Source organism: Pelobates fuscus, chromosome 4 (assembly GCF_036172605.1).
Source record: "Pelobates fuscus isolate aPelFus1 chromosome 4, aPelFus1.pri, whole genome shotgun sequence".
In the NCBI taxonomy this organism is placed as follows: Eukaryota; Metazoa; Chordata; class Amphibia; order Anura; family Pelobatidae; genus Pelobates; species Pelobates fuscus.
Window position 1 is genome coordinate 52,104,426 of NC_086320.1, and position 21,002 is coordinate 52,125,427.

Genomic DNA, 21,002 nt, shown 5'->3' on the forward strand with positions numbered 1-21,002 from the left:
TTCTATCACTCCAATCCAGAACATTAATCATTCTTCTAATATTAGTGCTAGCTTGTCTGGTTGGGACAAACCCTATCTGATCTCTGTCTACCAATTCCATAATTATCCTTTTCAACCTATCTGCCAATATAGATGAAAATAACTTTGAATCGACGTTGATAAGTGATATCGGGCGATAATTCTTTAGATCTTGCGGATCCTTATCTTTTTTGTGGATAGGGATTATATTTGCTTGTAATAATTCTCTAGGGCCTGTACCTTTCAGAGAGATTTCATTATATGTTCTAGTCAAGTAATCTGCCAATATATCTCCATAGACCTTGTAAAATCTATTAGTCAGACCATCTGGGCCCGGAGTCTTATAGTTCACAAGTTTTTTAATTGCACCTGTAAATTCCACAATTTGTAGAGGGGCATTTAGCATTATTTTCTGTTCTTCCGAAATCCTCGGGAACCTAATCTCCCTCAGATAATCGTTTATAGCTGCTTCTTTTGATTGATTTGGTAAATTATACAACTTTTCATAGTATTTTTGAAACGCCTTAGCTATTGTTTCTGGTTTTCTACAGATTCCTGATTCGGTTCTAATACAACTAATCCTATTTTTCCCATTTTTTGTATTTTTAAGTTTTTTTGTTAACCACTTATTAATCTTATTATTGTCGTAATAAAAATTGGATTTCATCCTCTCCAGATTTTTCTCTATTCTTTCTTTCTCCATTTTTTCTATTTTCATTTTAATCTCAGAGAGTTGCTTGAAAGATTCATTACTTAAAGATCTTTTGTTACTTCTGGCCAACTTATAGTACTCTATATATAGTTTTTCTCTGGTCAGACCTCTATCTCTTTGGATCCTTTTCTTAAGTTTAATCAAATACCCCCGTACCACTGCTTTAAATGCGCACCAAATAGTGGTTATCGGGAGTTCTTCTGAGATATTCTCACTAAAGTACAGTTGAATCAGTTCTCTAATTTGTAACTGATCTTTACTATTCTTCAAAATACTGTCGTCTAAACGCCAGGTCGTCTTAGATCTGTACTTTTTAACGTCAGTTATAGAAAAAATTATATAGCTATGATCTGACCAGACATTCTCTTCTATATATATGCTTTTTATTTGTTCCACTAAATTGGCTTCCCCCAACAGAAGATCAATTCTGGAAAGTGAAGAGTGTACCCTTGAGAAATGTGTATATTCTCTTCCCTCTGTGTTATATACTCTCCATATATCCAATAAATTATTTTCTAAAAGTGAGTTTCTCAAGTTCCTTGCTTGATTTATCAAATATTTAGTTATGGGTTTATTATTTTTTGTTTTTTTATCCAAAGCTGTATCCACCACACAGTTGAAATCTCCTGCAATAACTAATAATCCTATCTTGACCCTTTCTACCTTTTCCATAATCTCTTTAAAACATTTAGTGGGTAGTACATTTGGGAGGTATACATTTACCAAAGTGTAAACTTTCTCCTCCAACTTACATATTACTATCTGGTACCGTCCTTCTATATCTATATCCTCATATATAATTTCTCTATTTATTCTTTTTGAAAGGATTATGGCCACTCCTCTTTTCTTTTTCTTACTCAAGGCTGCTTGAGAGATTATCTCATATCCTTCATCGTTCCATCTAGTCCTATCTTCCCGTATCCAATGTGTCTCTTGCACCATCGCTAGATCTATTCCTTTTTTTTTTAGCAATCCTCTCATCATAGCTCTTTTATATGGGGTATTTAGCCCCTGTACATTTAGTGAGATACACTTCATGGTTTATGTTTTCCTGTAACATCTATTCCTGCTGCCCTCTCTCCCATTTCATTCACACACATCTGAGCTCTCATAGTACAGAGTAGCCCATTCCCAAACATTCTTACTTGTTGTTTCAAGAGATAATAGAAATTAATCATCTCTTCAACCTGTAAGCCTTGACAATATCTTATGTCTAGGGCTAAGGTCTATCTCTGACCTTAAAGTGGTAGCTACACAGGAGGAATCCGAGCAGAGCAGCCAATCTTTCTCCTTCCCTCTGTCTGTCCCTCATACTGGGCAGAGAGAGAAGGAGGAAGAGAGGGGAAAGAGAAAAAAAAAAAAAAAAAAAAACCCTTACCTCTCATTACCCCCCCCCCATACTAATTATTTATACTCTTCCATAGATCACTGATTCTTCTCACAGGACTTTCAGCGAAAACTGTATATTTTCCCTTGGTATTTAAATGTTCGTATTGTTTTACCCTTAGTCCCTTAATTCACCTTATCCATACGAAATTTTTTATTCTCGTGTTCATTTATATCCCCTGCACAGCACTCCATCTATTCTCTATTATATTTAAACAAATCTCTTACTAATTTATCTATTTTTTACTTTTTGGTTTCTAACTATCGCCCTATATCATTGCTCCCAGTATTGTCAAAAATCTTAGAAAAATGTGCCCATATGCAACTATGTGAGTATTACCAACAATCGAAATATCTGACCCCTGATCAATCGGGTTTTTGCCTGAATCACTCCACTACAACTGCCCTCTTAAAAGTCTGCAAAGACATCCAAACTGGCATGGAACAATGAGATCTAACTGGAGCTATTTTCCTTGATTTTGCAAAGGCCTTTGACACAGTAGACCATGACATTCTGCTGCACAAACTAAAAAAACTCAGGTATTGGTGATTGTCCACTAACTTGGTTTGGATCATATGTATCGGATCGCTCACAATATGTGTCTATTTCTGGCAGCAACTCCCTACCTCTCCCAGTCACATGTGGTGTTCCCCAAGGTTCCATTCTCAGTCCCCTACTATTCACATTATTTATAAATGATCTGCCTAATGTCTGCAAAGTGGACAGAAAAGTGGATCACAAAAAACAAACTCTTCCTAAACTCTGACAAAACTCACAATTGAACAGTACCTAAATGACAAAATTACCAGCTATGCATCAAAATAAAATCAAATAGTACACTGACCGCAGTCTACTCTTTTAAATACCTGAGTATGTTGTTAGACCCCAATCTATCTTTTGGCCTCCACAAAAACTTGCATCTAAACTTTATCCAAAACTAGGTGCCCTGTACAGAAACAAATCCTGCCTAAGCCCTTCAGTAAAGGAAAAGATTGTACAGCAAATGCTGATGGTGATGTAGTATATGCACCTGCACCGCAAACCCACATTAATAAACTCAACACATTGTATAACTTGTTCTGCCGATTTGTGCTACAATGTAATTACAGGACCCACCATTGTGACATGCTAAAAGAACTAAACTGGTTGTCACTGGAATCCAGCGCACCCTTCATCTTTTCAGCCTAGTGAATAAGAGCTATTCTGGGAAGCTCCCACCCTACCTGAGCACAATGCTCTTCCGGCTGTCCCCACCTCCTATAACCTCCGATCCAGTAGCAGCACTTTATTTAGTCTACTTCAATACAAAAAGAAAGCAGCCCGATCCTCCTTTACCTAAAGAGCACCGCAATTATGGAACAACATCCTGCACACTTTCAAATTTTCCCCCAGCCTAAAGTCCTTTCAAAGATCCCTCTCTACATATCTCAAAACAGAATGCACGTGTCATGGTTGATTATATATTTCCTACCTGTTCTATGTTAAATTTTGTATATATTGTGTATTTCTTTTATTGTACCCTATTGTATCAATGCAATGTTTTGTGGACCCAGGACATACCTGAAACCGAGAGAAATCTCAGTGTATCCTTCCTGGTAAAATATATTTTATTAATAAGTGTGTGTGTGTGTATACTTAGTTTGTTGTATGTCACATTGATCTTTTATTATATTATATGAAAACACTTTTTTCTTTCTTTCTTTCTTTTTTTGGAGAAGAACTTTGTTTCTGGTCTGACATGCAATGACTGCCATTATGACTTCTTGCTTACAGGCTTGTATTTCTGTAAGTAAAGATTGCACTAATTTACTAGATAGTTGTGAATCCTATTCTTATCTTTTAAAATGCAGGGATCAGTGCGTTTACGTATTGCTAGCATTATTCAGTGCCCCAGATCCTTGTCCTAGTTCCTCTTGAGCAATACTCATCAGCTGCAACAGTGAAGTGATCTTCATCTCGAGAGCAGAGCAACCTGAACCCTGAGCAGGGCAGTGAATCACTAACTAATCACATTACTGGTGTTTGTTCAGGGTGCTGTTATGTCTACAACACAAGGAGAGAAACTTTTTATTTCTCCCTTTGAGATCTCTATTTACAGTGTTACTGCAGCTGCCTGCTGGTACATGTGAATGATCTTATATAAATCTATTTCATGTCCCAAATCCCTCTAGGCCAGTGATGGCTGATATGCCAACAAAAAGTTTACAGCATGCTCTGTCAGCTTAGAGCTCAACTGAGCACAAATTGAACTGGTTTTCACCAGCATATATTTGTCGGTCTACTACCATAAGATTGCCTACCTCTGGCCTGGTGGCTGTTGTTGAGTGTACCCTGACCCACCTTTTGACAATAAAAGCTTTTAAATAAGTTTAGAACATGATACTCAGAAGCTATATTGACTGGCCTGTTGAGCATAACTTGAGAGTTGGAATTAAAGTATAAGAGAGAAGTCAGGCCCAGATATATAGCTCTGAGGACTTTATTGTAAAGCAAGCATGTCAAACTCAAAGGATAACACAGGCCAAATAAACAAGATTTAAGTTTATGTGGGCCGCAAGAAAACGAAAACTTCAGTTTTCATAGAAACAGGTTTATTTAGAAAAGTACAGTATAAAAAAAGTTGCCTGACACTGGACATCCTCATGGTCGTAGGGCTTCAAAGTAAACAAAAGAGCAAATTTATTTTAAGGAAATGAGCATTTGCATATAACCAATGTTTCAATCCAACTACCTTGACATATTAAGAAAAGGTTGGTAATGGGACTGAAATGGTGAATGTATGTTGTTGCACAATTGCACAAATTGTTGATTTTTGAAGTCCTATGAGTGTGGTCTTCATTTTGGCTGAGCTCATCAAACTTGATGACCTCAGCCAATACAATCCTTTCCCATAGGAAAACATTGGGAGGCTATTGTGCATGTGTGGCAAAAAGCTGCACATCCAATCAGCATCTCCATGGGGAGCGTTCTGTGCCTCCATGCAGACCCAATCTAATACACTGCCGCCTCCTCTCATTCTAATACATTGCCCCCAAATCAAATACACTGAACCCCCACCCTAATTCTAATACATTGCCCAGAGATCTAATACACTGCCCCTTCTCCCCAATTGAATACACTGTCCTCACCCAAATAAAACACTTTGCCCCCCACTTTCACCACTCCAATACACTGCCCCCTCCCACCACCAGTCCAATAAACTGCCCTACCCGCCGCCACTCTAATTCACTGCCTCACTCCCTCAAATTAATACACTGCCACCCCTCCCCAATTTAATACATTTACCTCCTCCCCCAAATTAATACACTGTCCCCCTCCTCAATTTAGCACGCTACACAGGAAAGTCCCCCAAAGCCCCTCTTCCCCTACTTTAAGATGAGCCGCCTGTCCTCCAGTTCTTCTCTGCTCAAGCAGGCCAGACGCTCTTCTGGCACTGCGAGCAGGAGGGAAGGGAAAGTAGCTGGCCTGCTCTGCATTCAGACAGACACTCTGCCCTCTTACGGCCGTGGGAGTGAAAACATGAATCAGACAGGAAATATTTTTATTGTTTTGCAGCTGTTCACAGCCACAACACAAAGTGACCCCAGGGCAGGTGGGCCGCAAATATATCCTTTGTGGGCCGCATGTGGCCCATGGCCGCAAGTTAGACATGCTTGTTGTGTCTGGCAACAAATGCCAAATACCCTAACCCTAGGATCGCTAGAAAGATATCCATCCCACAGTTAGTCGTGGTATCCAATCATGGATGTAATCTGTTCAGTTCATCCACATCAGAGGAAAGACTTCTGGCTCTGTGCACTGTGTTGCACATGGCATAAATGCTAGTAATGCTTTTTATCACTAGCATTAATTATTCAATGGTAAAGCAGCGTCTATCCTCTTCAAATTTCATATCCTGTCAAAACACTTTCTTTTAGTCTTCTTTTCTTGTGCCCGTTGCATCCCATTGATTATTACTCACATTTATTTTTATATATATATATATATATATATATATAATTAATTTTTTTTTTTTTTTTTACTTGTGCAGGATCCCTTTATCTGGCTGCAGTCATTTTGTTCTCTGTACTTGATGTCTCCAGTTTGCCCTCCCATGGGAGTCCTTGTTGACTGATGGATTGTGGGTGAATTAGCTTAGCAATTGAATGGATATTTTAAGGGACACTGTAGACATTGTGTCTTCTTCATCTCATTAAACTGGTTATAGTGTTGGGAGTCCCCTGGTACCGTTATTTCATTAAGCATTAAACTATTTTAATGCTAAACGTAATTCCCCATCAGTCTGTCCCCACTCTGCTGTTTCTTTTTAGTGTGGAATTATTAGCCTGAGCAGCTGTGATTGGCTGAGAGTATCAGCTAACTGTTTTTAGACTATCAGAGCTCCAGCTTACTGTATGATGGGTATGACCACAAGGAAGTGTGTAATCTCTGCGACACCTACAGAAGGGGTCGGACTGTGTATTGCCAGGGGGCTATTATTTATTGTTAAACTGCTCTAAAGTGTTTTAACAGCGAATGGAGGGACACTGCCAGGGGTCATAATGCACGATAACCAATTCAATGACATGAAATGGTTATAGTGACTACAGTGCCCCTTTAAACTCTGCCTATTGCCAGAGATCACACACCCCATAAGAAAACGTAGCCCCTACTTTATCATATGTATGACTAAAGTAAAAAAAGAAACCAAACTAGCAACAAAATCAAAGGGAAATAGGATTAAAAAAAAAAGTATCTAACAACAAAACCTGCAACATGACTTTGCTGCTCTAAGCATACAGCCCTCCGATCACACACTTGCAAAAAGAGAATATTCAAGGATATAATCTTTCAATGTAGGGTAATAACTGCTTGATCCAAGGGGTCAAGAAGGATTTTTTTTCCTAGCTTGTTGCAAAATTGTGCTTCAAACTGGGCTTTTTTGCCTTCTTTTGGATCAACAGCAAAAACCAAATGTGAGGAAGGCTTAACTTGATGGACGCAAGTCTCTTTTCAGCCTATGTAACTATGCAACAAAGTATATTTCCTAACTTTGGAGAGGTCTTCACAGTTCCAGAGTGGTAATGTTGCCCTGCCAGCTGGTTCCCTGGCATGCTTAATTTATGGAAATGTTTTCCAGAGCCTGACATCTTGAACTTACTCTAGCCTCAAGTCTCAAATGATCTTGTGAAGCACCTCCTTTTTACACCGTCCTTCTCGTCCTTGAGCCCTATCGGCATCGCCAAATTCACATTCTCTAATAAAAAAAGCTTCTTATTATTGATTTTTCTGGTCCATATTCGTATCTTTTACTGAGCATTTCATCCTCCGATTCCATCAGAGAAAGACTGAGAGATTGACACAAATAAAAAAAACCAACAAACACACGTTTAGATTATTTTGTGGTGTTTTTTTTATTTATTTTTTTAAATAAAATGTTTGTGATGCCAAGTGATAACTAGGATTTTTAAAAGTTAAAATTAAATCACCTGTTCAATTAAAAAAAAAAAAAAAAAATGCTTTGATATTCCTTCTGAAAATTAACCGTTTCTATGCATTCTTATACTGTAGTGAATTCAAAACCTATTAATTATTGACAATTTAGGGATAATAAGTTAAACCATTGTTTACTCTAAATGGCAACTGTGTTTCAAGTTTGGTGTTTTCAACAAAATCTAATTACCACTGCTATTTTAGTTCTTGCTCTGAACATGTTTCTACTCCATTTCTATTCCCATACAGTTCCTGTTCCTGTGAGAAACCACATGTAGGGCCAAATATAGCTGTTCTTTCAAAACTGAGTAGGTGGTACTGCTGTGGTACGTGGAGTAACCAGATGGCTCTAGTTGTTTAGGAAAAGACCCAATCAGAATTCAATGCTCCGCTTCAGAACAACATCATAGCATTCCTCTTAATGTGCGCCTGTAATGAAAATGTTGAACTTGTTATAAGGTACACAATTTAATATTCTTTTTGTGATAGGCAGACGGCAAGCAAATGTATAGGTATTTTAAAAAAAAATATATATATATTTATATATATATATATATATATATATATATAATATTAGTAGCTTGCATCTCTATGCTGTGGTTGTTCAGATATGCAATAACTACAGTATTGTAAAGGATGTTTGTCATGTGATGTCCTTGAAAAGTTAAAAAAATAATAATTTGGCATTTGTAATGTGTTTGTCTCAGGATTGTCTCTCATTTAGAATAACAAATGGTATGTTCAATTCTATTAAATACACTACAATAAAGTTGTTGTGCAGGCATATTTTGGCTGGCAATTCACACTTCTGAAAATGCTTTGTTTTATATACTCCCATCTGAATGCAAAACAATTCCCAGATTCAGAAATTTCAATAAGGGAAAACTTTTTTTTTTTTTTTTTTTCATGGCAAATCCTTTTCTTTTCATAGCCTTTTTGTCTTCGTAAGATCTTGTTTATGGTAATGAGCTGAACAAAATAAAGCCACTTCCCAATTCTTTTATTCATGCAGGTAAGTGGAAGCCATTAGAATAAGTGTGCATGTGATGTATAGTTTGTGCACAGCTAGATGTACAACCATTTTCCTTTGTACCTTCACAAGCAAGTGGAGCTATGGTATACATTGTGTATTCCTCAGTTGTCTGACATGGATTATTTTCTGAGCTACAAGCTCTGCTTTGATGTCCTTTTCTTTCTTAAAGGGACACTTAAAGGACCACTATAGGCACCCAGACCACTTCAGTTCAATGAAGTGGTCTGGCTGCCAGGTCCCCCTGGTTTAAAACCCTGCAGCTGTAAAGATTTCAGTTTCCTGCAGAACGTCAATGTTTTCAGCAGTAGGGCTAAAACGGGGGTCAAGTGACACCCAGACCACTTCTTCTGGGAGCCCATAGTGATCCTTCAAAATCCTGCTCACACCAGGGAGACCCAGGTATTGAATCAGTCATCTGGGGTCACATTATAAAAGGTACAAAAAAAGCACGTAAATGCCGAAAACAAGCTCCCACTACAGGACAGGCGCCTACTCTGACTAATGGGAAATCTGGCCCTGTGTCTGAAGCCAAGCTGTGAATTAAAAGCAGCTCACGTACTTGCTGAGCTGTGTGCATATATTTCATAATGAATTCTTACATTTCTGGTGTGAAAATTCCACGCAGTTGTTTAGTGAGTAGTCTGTACTGACTGTATGATATGTGACTGCATACTTGTGGCAGAACCTTGCAAAGAGGCTCACAGGCTTACTAGCCATCACCTTGTGAGAGAAATCACCCTCCAGCCCTGCAAGGTTTAACTATCCAGAACTTCTCCGTAAAAACATTTGGGCATGTGTATTTAATAGGTTAATAGCCAAGGACACAGTAGAAACCACCAAATAGACATTGGGGCTCTAATTTCTCCTGACACCTGAGTATTTAACTCTGTGATCAACATTTTATGCTACTGGCATAGTTTACAAATGAGTACTGTATTTGATGTGGCAGGACTGAAATAGTTAATTGTTTGCTGCTTTTACAGTTTACAATGCCTTTCCTAAGGTCCTGGTTCTACTGGGTAACCCTGGTCTGTGTGGCCAAATGCGAGAGCACCTTTCACCAGTCTCCTGGCACATGGCAGTAAATGTCTCAGAACAATAACGAGCCTCTGCGGATAGCACCCACCAACCTCTGCTAGTTGCGGCCCACTTAACATTCTGGAGTGACGAGAATACTTGTCTTTACACCATAGGAAGCTCAGGGCATACTTTGTCCTTCGCTTGATTGAACTCTGCTTTACAGAGAACTCCTCTTACTTGTTGCCCCTCTAGTATGCACATCAGAACTTGCTCCCTTAACCATTTGCTCAACTTAACAAAGACACATTGGCACCAGGTGTGTGTATGTGCTCAGCTCCCTGGTTTCCACTGTGTCACTGCAGTCTCCCACCAGGTCCACACAGCTGAGCTGTGTGGGCAAAATACAACTATATGTTGAAATCCACCCCTCATTTTCTTGCAACTGGGCACCTCCATCTTAGATCCCTGTCAAGCTCTGTTCTTGCACCCGGTTGTCAGCATAAAGTCACAAAGTTGACAGCGGTCAGTCGTGCCATCGGACAGGCTGTCAATATTGGATTCCAATATTGTTGAATGGGTTAGGCAGTGGCTAAATGACAGGCAATAGAAGGTTGTAGTCAACGGAGTATATTCGAAGCAAGGTCTAGTTACCAGTGGGGTACCTCAGGGATCTGTACTTGGACCCATTCTCTTTTAATATTTTTATTAGTGATATAAGGTCTTCATGGTAAGGTATGTCTTTTTGCTGATAATACTAAAATTTGCAAAAGGGTTGATGTTCCAGGAGGGATAAGCCACATGGAAAATGATTTAGAAAAATGGTCAGAGCTGTGGCAACTGCCATTTAATGTGGATAAGTGCAAGATAATGCATCTTGGACATTAAAACCTCAGGGCAGAGTACATGATATTTGATACCCTACTAACCTCAAAATCTGAGGAAAGGGATTTAGGGGTGATTATTTCTGATGACTTAAAGGTAGGCAGACAATGTAATAGAGCAGCAGGAAATGCTAGCAGAATGCTTGGTTGTATAGGGAGAGGTATTAGCAGTAGAAAGAGGGAAGTGCTCATGCCATTGTACAGAACACTGGTGAGGCCGCACTTGGAGTATTGTACGCAGTACTGGAGACCGTATCTTCAGAAGGATATTGATACCTTAGAGAGAGTTCAGAAAAGGGATACTAAACTGGTTCATGGATTGCAGGATAAAACTTACCAGGAAAGGTTAAAGGATCTTAACATGTATAGCTTGGAGGAAAGACGAGACAGGGGGGATATGATAGAAACATTTAAATACATAAAGGGAATCAACACAGTAAAGGAGGAGACTATATTTATTTAAAATAAGAAAAACTACCACAGCAAGAGGACACAGTCTTAAATTAGAGGGACAAAGGTTTCAAAATAATATCAGGAAGTATTACTTTACTGAGAGGGTAGTGGATGCATGGAATAGCCTTCCAGCTGAAGTGGTAGAGGTTAACACAGTGAGGGAGTTTAAGCATGCGTGGGATAGGCATAAGGCTATCCTAAATATAAGATAAGGCCAGGGACCAATTAAAAGTATTTTGAAATATTGGGCAGACTAGATAGGCCGAATGGTTCTTATCTGCCATCACATTCTATGTTTCTATGTCACTGCGGTCCTATGGCTGTGACAGCCCAAGGAATGAGATTTGTCCAGTAAGTTCATGCACATTCCCCGGTACCCAAGCTTGCGGTATTCACAATGTGTAGTGAACGTCCTGTAGCTTCCTGAGGATGGTAGGCTTGGTGGTCACCAGGATGGAATTGCCTGCCTTATGGGGCCTCTATACAGCTATTTCTGTGATGCCTCATTAGTGAGGCACCCAGAAATGGTAATACTAATAATTTATCGCCATGGCACACGTCTCAGTCGCCAACTCATATTTTATTGATGTATAAAACATTTCGGCAAGTCTCCAAAGGGTTAAAAGAACACTCCAAGCACCATAAGCACTAGAGCACACTGTAGTGTTTATGGTGCTATTCGTGACCTCGTGCTCCATATTGTAAGTAGTCAAACCATTTTAAACAGTTTGACTTTACCTGAGTTTTGCTGAGTTCTGTCTCCCTTCCTCTGTTTTGCACAGCTTAGCCTGTTGGCCGAGAGCAATGAAGGCTTAGCTCCTGAGAGCTACATAAATTACTTAGTAGGAACTTCTAGCTGCCTGTCGGGAGGTAGCAGTGCACCTTAAACACTACAGCACTCTGTAAAGATTAAGGTGCTTGGAATGGTCCTTTTAACTTCTATAGGAAAATTATCGTCATGCTATTTAGGATTCTTAGGAATACCTGTTTGAAGAGCTGTTAGAGCTTAGATTTTTCCTTTGTGAATTTGACACGGTTACAATAAACATTGAAATAACAATGTGCTGCACATATTTTTTTGTTTTTCCTTGCATCCTTAAATAACGACATCTATTAGTGATACTATAGCAGATAAATAGCTATAAAAACTTAAAGGGAATCTCCAGTGCCAGGAAAACAATATGTTTTCTTGGCACTGGAGGGTCCCTCTCCCTCCCACCCCCCAATACCCGGTTACTGAAGGGGTGAAAACCCCTTCAGTCACTTACCTCAGGCAGCGACATGTCCCACGTCGCTGCCTGCTCCTCCCCCGCCGCTCCACCTTCTTCCTCCGTCGGCCGGTGGGCGAGACTGATCCTGCCCACCGGCCGAGTAGTCCCAATGCGCATTGGCACACCCCATAGGAAAGCATTGAAAATTAATTTCAATGCTTCCCTATGGGGAATAGAGCGACGCTGGAGGTCCTCACACAGCGTGAGGATGTCCAGCGACGCTCTAGCACAGATAATCTGTGCTATGATGCAGGAAGTGACCTCTAGTGGCTGTCTAGTAGACAGCCACTAGGGGAGGACTTAACCCTGCAAGGTAATTATTGCAGTTTATAAAAAAAACTGCAATAATTACACTTGCAGGGTTAAGGGTAGTGGGAGTTGGCACCCAGACCACTCCAATGAGCAGAAGTGGTCTGGGTGCCTGGAGTGTCCCTTTAAAGGACCACTATAGGCACCCAGATGTCTTCATCTGAATGAAATGGTCTTATTTTAGTTCTGCTATTGAAAACCTAGATCAATGTAATAGCAGGGAATTGGCATTTCTGAAAAAAACCTTTTTTTTTTTTTTTTTTTTTAGATGTAAGCATTATAGATAATTTAAATACATTAGTACATTTTTTTTTTTTTTAGCAGTTTAGCTAACCAATTGTGTAGTGTACATTTTGATTCTCATTATATTCACACCAATAGTGTAAATTTCATAGTTTAGGTTTATCGTGTCTTTTGGAGGGATCCAAGTGCAATTGCAGAAGGGAAGGGTGTGTGTAGCATTTTCCATGCATGAGCTGTTAGAGGAAATATATGAGTTACTTCCTCTTTGTAAGGGAACTAAACCTGTTGGAAGTTTAATACTGTTCTCCTAAAGAGACACTGTAGGCACCCAGACCACTTCAGCTCATTGAAGTGGTCTGGGTTCTGTGGCCCTTTTGCAGCACTAAGTCTGCCCTCTGTGGCTGTCTACCAGACAGTCACTGAGGGCACTTCCGGATTCTAAACTGACTTTTGGTCCGTTATCGGACGCTGGACGTCCTCACGGATCTCCAGCGTCATATTCGCCCCATAGCAAAGCATTGAATAATGCTTTCCTATGAGGAGGTCTAATGCGCACGTGGGGAGGAGTGTGAGCGGAGGCTGACCCAGCACCAAGGGACATCGGGCGCTGTATTCAGGTAGATGGCTAAATGGGTTTTAACCCCTTCAGCCCCGCAGGAGTGGGGGACCTATTAAACCTATAGTGCCAGGAAAACGGGTTTGTTTTCCTGGCACTATAAAATTGCTTTAAAGGGCTATTTCAATCTCAAAAAGCATTTTATGCTTTGTATAGGTTATGGTACATGGAGTTCCCATATTCCAGTCATCCTGTAGTCTTCTCATATACCTGCAGCCAGCTGTAAGCCCACCCCTGCTAGATGTACTACATATTCCATCAACTCAGGGCTAGATTTGCATAATAGGCTAAAAGAGCAGCAGCTCCAGGACCATGCCACTATAGTCCTAAAGATTCTTAAAAACCTATATAATACGTGAACCGCATAGCCCTGCAGTTGGAAACATTGCCATTCTGCAGGAGCAGACACTAGATGCACTTCATCAAAACAGTGGCATAAAGCCTTCTGATTTCACACCTATGGGAAGGCATTGGATTGGCTAAGATCAGCTCTAAATACCTTTTTTAGCTCTGGCAGCGAGCGCGTAGTAGCCTAAACCGTGACTAAGGCACTATACTGCTAGGAATACATATTTGCTTTCCTAATGCTATAGCGTTCATTTAAAGGAACACTTTAGTCACCCAAATTGTAACGTGTTGCATTATTTGTTTGTTTATTGTGGCACATGAGGTGCTTTCTCCTCCAGACCAAGAAAAATTTGGTCTAGGAATCAAATGCTTCTGAAAAGGCATTGTATTGGATAGGACAGTGTGTAATATAGGCATTCTTGCGGACATCACTGGAGGCAGAGTTGGCAGCCGCAGAGGAGTAGTCCCAGTGCTGGAAACGAAGTAATATTTATTTGACTTAAATTTTTACTCTGCAAGGGGGAACAGGAGTGGATAGTAGGGAACCTTTAGTTCAGAAACAACTGTTATTTTTGCAACCATATGTTGCCTTTAAAATGCATCCTGCAAAGTTCCCTCCAGGAATACCTCCACAAGATACAAGACACTTGGGAAGTATGGCTGTTTTAGTATTTTCTGTCTATAAGAATCTGTTATAGACAGCCCACAATTTGCTCTTTGTTCAGCAGTGCTTGAACTTCTGCTTTGTAGTAGTTGAAGAGACACTCAAACACAGTAACCACCGCAGTAGTGCAGCGGTATATTTACCGCAAGGATGACAAGGCATTTGCCTTGGGCAGCACTTTCAGGGGGGTGGCAAAAAAGCCTCCAGATGCCCTGGACCCCCTGAGGCTGGCATTACCTGATGTTGGAGGCAGGTGGCGAGGGAGCACTGTCACCTGAGCTCTCCCTGCTCAGCTCGCGCGCACCGCAGTGATGCCAGAGCCGGAATATGACGTCACTCCGGCATCACTAAGAGGTGCGCGAGGGAGCTGAGCAGGGAGATCAGAGCTCCCTCGCGAACCTGCATTAACTGCACTCCTGTCCCTCCGACAATTGAACCCCAGGGAAATCCACTCCAGCAAAGGTATGGAGGCTGGGTTAATTTAAAAAAATTAAAAATTGTTAGTGTGTTGTGTATCTGTGTCTGTTGGTGAGTGTGTTGTGTGTATGCATGTCTGTCACTGAGAGTGTATCTGTCAATGTGTATGTCTGTTAGCGAATGTGTGTTTCTAACACTCAGTGTGTGTCTGTCAGTGAGTATATGTGCGTCACAGTGTGTGTCTGACACGGAGTGAGACTGAGTGAGTCTGCGTCTGTCGGTGAATGTGTATCAGTCAGTGAGTGTATTTCAGTGTATGCATCAATGAAGGCGTGTCTGTCAGGCAAAGAGCGTGTTGGTTTTTAAAAGGAAGTGAAATTTAGAGGGGAGGGGGGGTCTGAGTTTGTCATGTCTAGGCCAGCACAAAACCATACTACACCACTGCAGTAGGGGTCATCATGCAAGCAATATTGGAGAAATATAGTGTAGAGGAAGTGTGCAAGATGTTGGCATAACTGTAAATGTATATTATTATTATTTCCCTTGATCTACACAATAGAATCTAAACGTAAACATAAGTTTTCTTAATTAGTTTATGTACGCTACAAAAAGTTATATAGCAAACTTAAAGTGATTATTACAATTTTGAAAATGTATTCTTTTATGCCCTATTTATTTCACTTCTCCAAATTACTACATTAATTAAATTACCAGATTTCTTTTAAATGACCAGATTGCTTTCTTTCTCTCTTCACTCGTACCAGCAGCATATAGACCACAATCTTCTACAACATCTTCCCCCAAAAAGTCTTTCTTTCCATCGTAACTAAAGTGCCCTGTCCCCATCTGGGGGCTTTGCATGGGCTTTTGTGAGAAGGGGAGAGCTTGCAGGGAAGCCGACAAGAGATTTGCAGCTTTTGGGAGGTGTTTTCGAAACATACCCCCAGTGAACAAAGGCTTCATTAAATGCATGTTTTCATTTGGGGTATATTTACTAAATATTGCAAAGTGAATAGTAAATTTCACTCCATGATAAAGTGCATACATATACATATCATAGTGTATACAAAGTGAATCACAGAAACATATGTGAAAGTGCACTGTGCAATCGAACACAATAAAGGGCAAAAACAAGTGAAAGATGTTGCTTAAGAATTGTCTGTATAAGAACACTGTATAAATACTCTCATCAGCAAGGAGTATTCAGGGATATCTCATGTAATAACAGAAATAGATAATCATAGGGTAATACTGTACAACAGAGTATGCTGAAGGGGAAGATAATAAAACTCACAAGTGTAGCGCAGAGTAGCCTGCTCTAACTGTAAAGGCTCTTTAATGTAACCAGAGAGACAACCGTGAAGTAGTAAAACCCTTTATTCAGCTTCACATAAAAGAACACGCAGGCTGGCAGATAAGGCCACTTATAGCGTTTATCTAATCCTCACTGAGCTTTGCTGGGAAAGTGGGTCCGTTGCTGGCTTCTACGGAACTCCGGGAACTGTGTACTAAGCTCTTCCAGGAGACGGGGCTTCCGACCAGTGTGCAGACGTGATGACGCGTTTCGCCGATAACTCTGCTTCCTCAGATCCGCCTTCAAAAAGTCCAAAGTCTCAATTTAAACCCACAAAATGGGCATGAGTAATCAAAGTCCATAGTCTATTGGATATGTCTCTGAAACCTCATGATGCTATACAAGTCTCTTAGCAAAAACCATGAAACCGTGGATACAAATAAAAATATCCACTAAATGTAAATAATAAAAGTACACAATTAGATCGTAATCTCTTATATAAGACACATAGGGAAAAGAGACATAAAAACTTGGATGCAAATGGTAAATGTGCAAAATAAAAGCATTGTAAGAGCTGCACAGAATGTTTTTGCTTTTACACATAAGGTGCAGCTACGATTATTTCCTTATTTTATTAAAGATATTTTTAGCGCCATACTTTTACTTGTTTTTCTTCTTCTATATCTACTAAATGCTGATATATAATTGTTTTACATTTTTTTATTTAGTCAGTGTCCATTTTAAATTTCACAATGTGTGTGAATGTATGCTTTAAATTAACACTGTATGGTCATAAATAAATGTGTATTTCTGACCTCATAGTGTTAAAACGCTATTTAGATGCCTGCACCCCTTAAATAAGAAACTCAACTCAGTTCTGATAATCTTTGTGAAGGAGGTGGGGGGTGAGCCGAACGCAGCGCTGGCCAATCACAATCTCCTCCGAGATGCAGTGTAGGCACCCAGTCCACTTCATCTGTTTGAAGTGGGCTTGGTGCAATGTTCCATGCCCCGTAACCCTTCAGAGAAACTGCTATGTATACATTTAGGGTTAATCCAGCCTCTAGTGCCTGTCTTCCGCAATCCTCAGTGCGAAAATTGCATTGAGGACACGCTGGACGTTCGTAGGAAAGCATTGAGTAATGCTTTCCTATGGGCAGTTTGAATGCGCGCGGCTCTGGCCGCGCATGCGCATTTGGAGCCGACATCGGAAGTGGGAGGGGAGGTCACCAGCGTAGAGGGAGCCCAGCGCTGGATTAAGGTAAGTGGCTGAAGGGTTTCAGCCCAGCGGGAGGAGGGCCCTGAGGGAGGGGGGACCTAATTACCCTATAGTGCCAGGAAAATGGCTTTCTTTTCCTGGCACTATAGTGCTCCTTTAAATAACTTTTTGCTTTTGAAACATTGGTAAGAACAAGAAAAAACAAAAGTAAGTTGAAAAGGTTATTGTGCCTACTGCTGCTTTAAGATGGATTTGTCCCCTATTCATAAAAAAAAAATGAATTGGACATAATGCTTTAAAAATGAAACCTATTAAAGCTTTTTTGCAATCTCTGCGGTGAATGCCTAACATCTTCTAAAGTGCTGAATTTGTCTTGTATCATAAAGTATAGTTTTGTTTACTTATTTTATTGTATTAAGAGTTCTTAATCAAATACTAAGCCCCACTCCAGCACAGCTGCAGCCCCCTTGATTTAGAATTTATTTTTTTGATCCACTTAGGTAATACCCATCCCACCATTCCTGGATAGAGGTGTATCTTTCAGCATGGGGATGTAGTTTAAAGGGGGCATGACCAACACCATTATAAGTACGTCGTACAAACAAAATAAATGGTGATCTACAAAATGAAATATCTAGGATATCCTGTGTCTGTTCTATGGGGTGCATCCCAGTTGAGCCAGATAAAAGAAAGTAGATGATTACAGAAAGTTTTTATGGTTGTTTTTTGTATTTGTTGGCAATGTTTGTATGTATATCTGTATTTTGATTTCTAAAATCTCCTCTGGATATATGTATAATCTTTGCAGGCAAACTTTTTATTCTTAAGACTGTGTACCTTGTAATCTGCTGAGTCTAAATAAGGTAAACCTATTAAGTTAAATTCCTTATTGCCTACATTCGTTATTATTTGTTTGTAAATTGCTGATCTGTTATGTGCTACTTACTCTCAAAGAGTTTCTCATCTCCCTTGACATTAAGTATATTTCATTATCATCTGATCTTGAAACCCAAACTGCTCGTTCAGGAAAGCTCCGGCATGTAATACACTAGATACTATTAAAAATGCAAAACATGCACAAATAGATTAGAGAGGTTGTAAATGAGCACAGTGCCTGGCATTTTGTGTAAAATAATATACTAATGATTTCAAAGTACTCTTTATCGTTAAATATTGAAACACCAACAGTGAAGTAATACCATTACATTATGGCGACTATTTCAACCTGTGAGATATGGACCTGGTTACGGTAAAACCAGAAAAAAGCAGAGGGTGTAATAGAGGGGAAATGGCACAGGATGTGTCACTGGGGGTTGTTTACTAAATGTTGTTGTGGGTCGAAGCAGTCTGTTGAAAAAAGTGTAGTTTCTAAACTAATTCTGTAGAAACCCACTTCTAGAACAATTGCGTCAACATTTCTCTCTATAACATGTTATGGCAAATGCAATGAGGTAAAAACAGTACAGGGTTTTATTTATTAAGCAAGGAATGATGATAAATTCTATACCAAGTTGTAACATTTACATCAAATATTGATCTATGTTAAAGTAAAACGTCTTCATTTTAGCCTGTATTTTATAATATATTTTTCAACCATCATTCCCTTGAAAATGTGCTGTTAATTCCCTAGTCTGTTTCAGTCTGTTCAGTTTAGTGAATAAGTCCAATAACATGTACCATAATCGCTACACTCAAACAGTTTATAAAAGGTTTTACATCTTACCCAAGGTCCACCACGCACCGCTCCATACCTACTGCAACCTACAGGAGAGCCAGAAGCTCTCTTTGCAGCCGAGAGTGATCATCTGATGCGCTCAGACAAAGGGCTAACTGCAGTGCTAACTGGGTGCTAAGAAAAGGCAAGTAGGGGCTCCTGGCCGACCCCAGATAAGAAGGTAAACAGTCGACAGGTGGCCGGGCATTGTTATGGTGCTTGGAGTTTTCCTTTAACAAACTTGTGAATTTTGGATAGTGTGAATAACTGTTTTCTCCCCTCCCATGACATGGGTCCCTTTGTATGGTGTTGTGTGGGAACGGGAGCAGGTTATGGAGATATGGAATATCAATGTTCTCCAGAGAAATGTATCATCAGCTCATGGTAGCTTCATCCCCACCCCCCTCCCCATGTGCAACCATACACTTGGGGGGAGTTAAATATTGAATCTATCGAGGGTTACAAAAAGTAGTATCTATTTTTGTTCACAGGCACAAAGATTAGTCAGTACATAACATACAATCAATATAACTAATGGCATGTTTAGCATTAGACATACCATTATTTATACATCTGTATTGGAACTTCTCCCATCAGAGTCTCTACTCTATGATCTGTATCTATGCTCTGACCTTCGAGTTGAGCTGCTTTTTTATTACAGTACTGTAGTATATCCTAAGAGGGCTATTCGCTGAACAAGTTAGGTGGAAAAATAATCTTCAAATCAGCTGTTGTATTTCTTAATTTCTTTGCTTAAATTCTGTGATTGTCAGTGATATTGGAATAGGAATCTTGGTAGACCAAAACCATCTAATCCAGGTGGCACAATAAAACCAGGTTATAAATCTATTCTACTACTCCGTACGCAAACGATAGCCAAACGGCAATGTTCAGCTGCCAGTAGCCTTAAGGCTACCAAAGCATTTTGAGAGTTGTAGTTCTGAAAAAGACAGGTATCAAACTTTTGACCACCTCTGTAATATAAACTGTATTCAAAAATCCTGCTGATATGATACATATGGCATGGCAGACTTGCTAGCTTATGCTATTCCTTGTTAACGTGCCTGAAATAATAATAGGTTAACTTTCAGAAAGCTTAATTTAACTACCTTTATAAACATAATTGCATAAAATGTTAGAGTATGTGTTTACATTTTTAATGAAAATGCAGCTTTGTGTTTCTTATTTGTGTTTTTATTTTGTTGATAATGAGAGGCACAGCCACAGCTAATATATCACAGTTGTCACAGTAGTTTACATTGGTAAAAAAAAAAAAAAAAAAAAGCCCTTAACACAGGCTGTTGGATTGCTGTTAGACTGAATCTCCAGTTACACAGAGGAAGCAGGATAACTGGTGAAATAGATGTCTGCCTTCTGTGCTGTATTCAGCAGGCTGTGACAGCCCTTAAGCAGGAACATGAATCTAATACGCACCTTCTCACCATATCCTTCAGATACTGGGCAGAAAAAGTCCCTGGAGAAGAAAGATGGGCGCCGAATGTCCTTCCAGAAGCCAAAAGGAACCATGGAATATACAGTAAGCTTCCACTGTCTGTATTCTGCATATACTGTGTCAGATCTGATTTTGTCAGCTGAACGAGTGCCACTTCTGTGATGAGCATGAGAATACTACCAGATCAATGTTGTTTTGTTTGAATATTACTCTAGTAGCTATTTAGTAGCAGAAATGTGTGCGACTAAACTCTTTGTTTTGCTTTTGTTCCAAAAGAACATTGACTAGATTGTCAGTAAGGAAAATGTATTTCTAGGCACGATAAACACGTGCTGGAAAAAGCCACAGTGAATATCTACCTTGACCTTGTCTTCATGAATAACCTTCCCCATCCACTTTCTGGTCAGTGATGTGATGCTCTAAGATTAAAACTGATTTCCCAGCAGTGTGTGAAAATGGGAGCCTTTGTGACTGGTAT

General features: G+C 39.7%; 1 protein-coding gene across 3 annotated transcripts in view; it reads left to right on the forward strand.

Annotated features, from left to right (window-relative positions):
- OXR1 (oxidation resistance 1) overlaps positions 1-21,002 on the forward strand; it is a 520,724-nt gene that overhangs the window by 419,219 nt on the left and 80,503 nt on the right. For all 3 annotated transcript variants that reach the window (XM_063451172.1, XM_063451173.1, XM_063451177.1), the window contains one exon: positions 20,526-20,608. In XM_063451172.1, the coding sequence (XP_063307242.1) occupies positions 20,526-20,608 (83 nt within the window). The remainder of the gene's footprint in view (positions 1-20,525; positions 20,609-21,002) is intronic.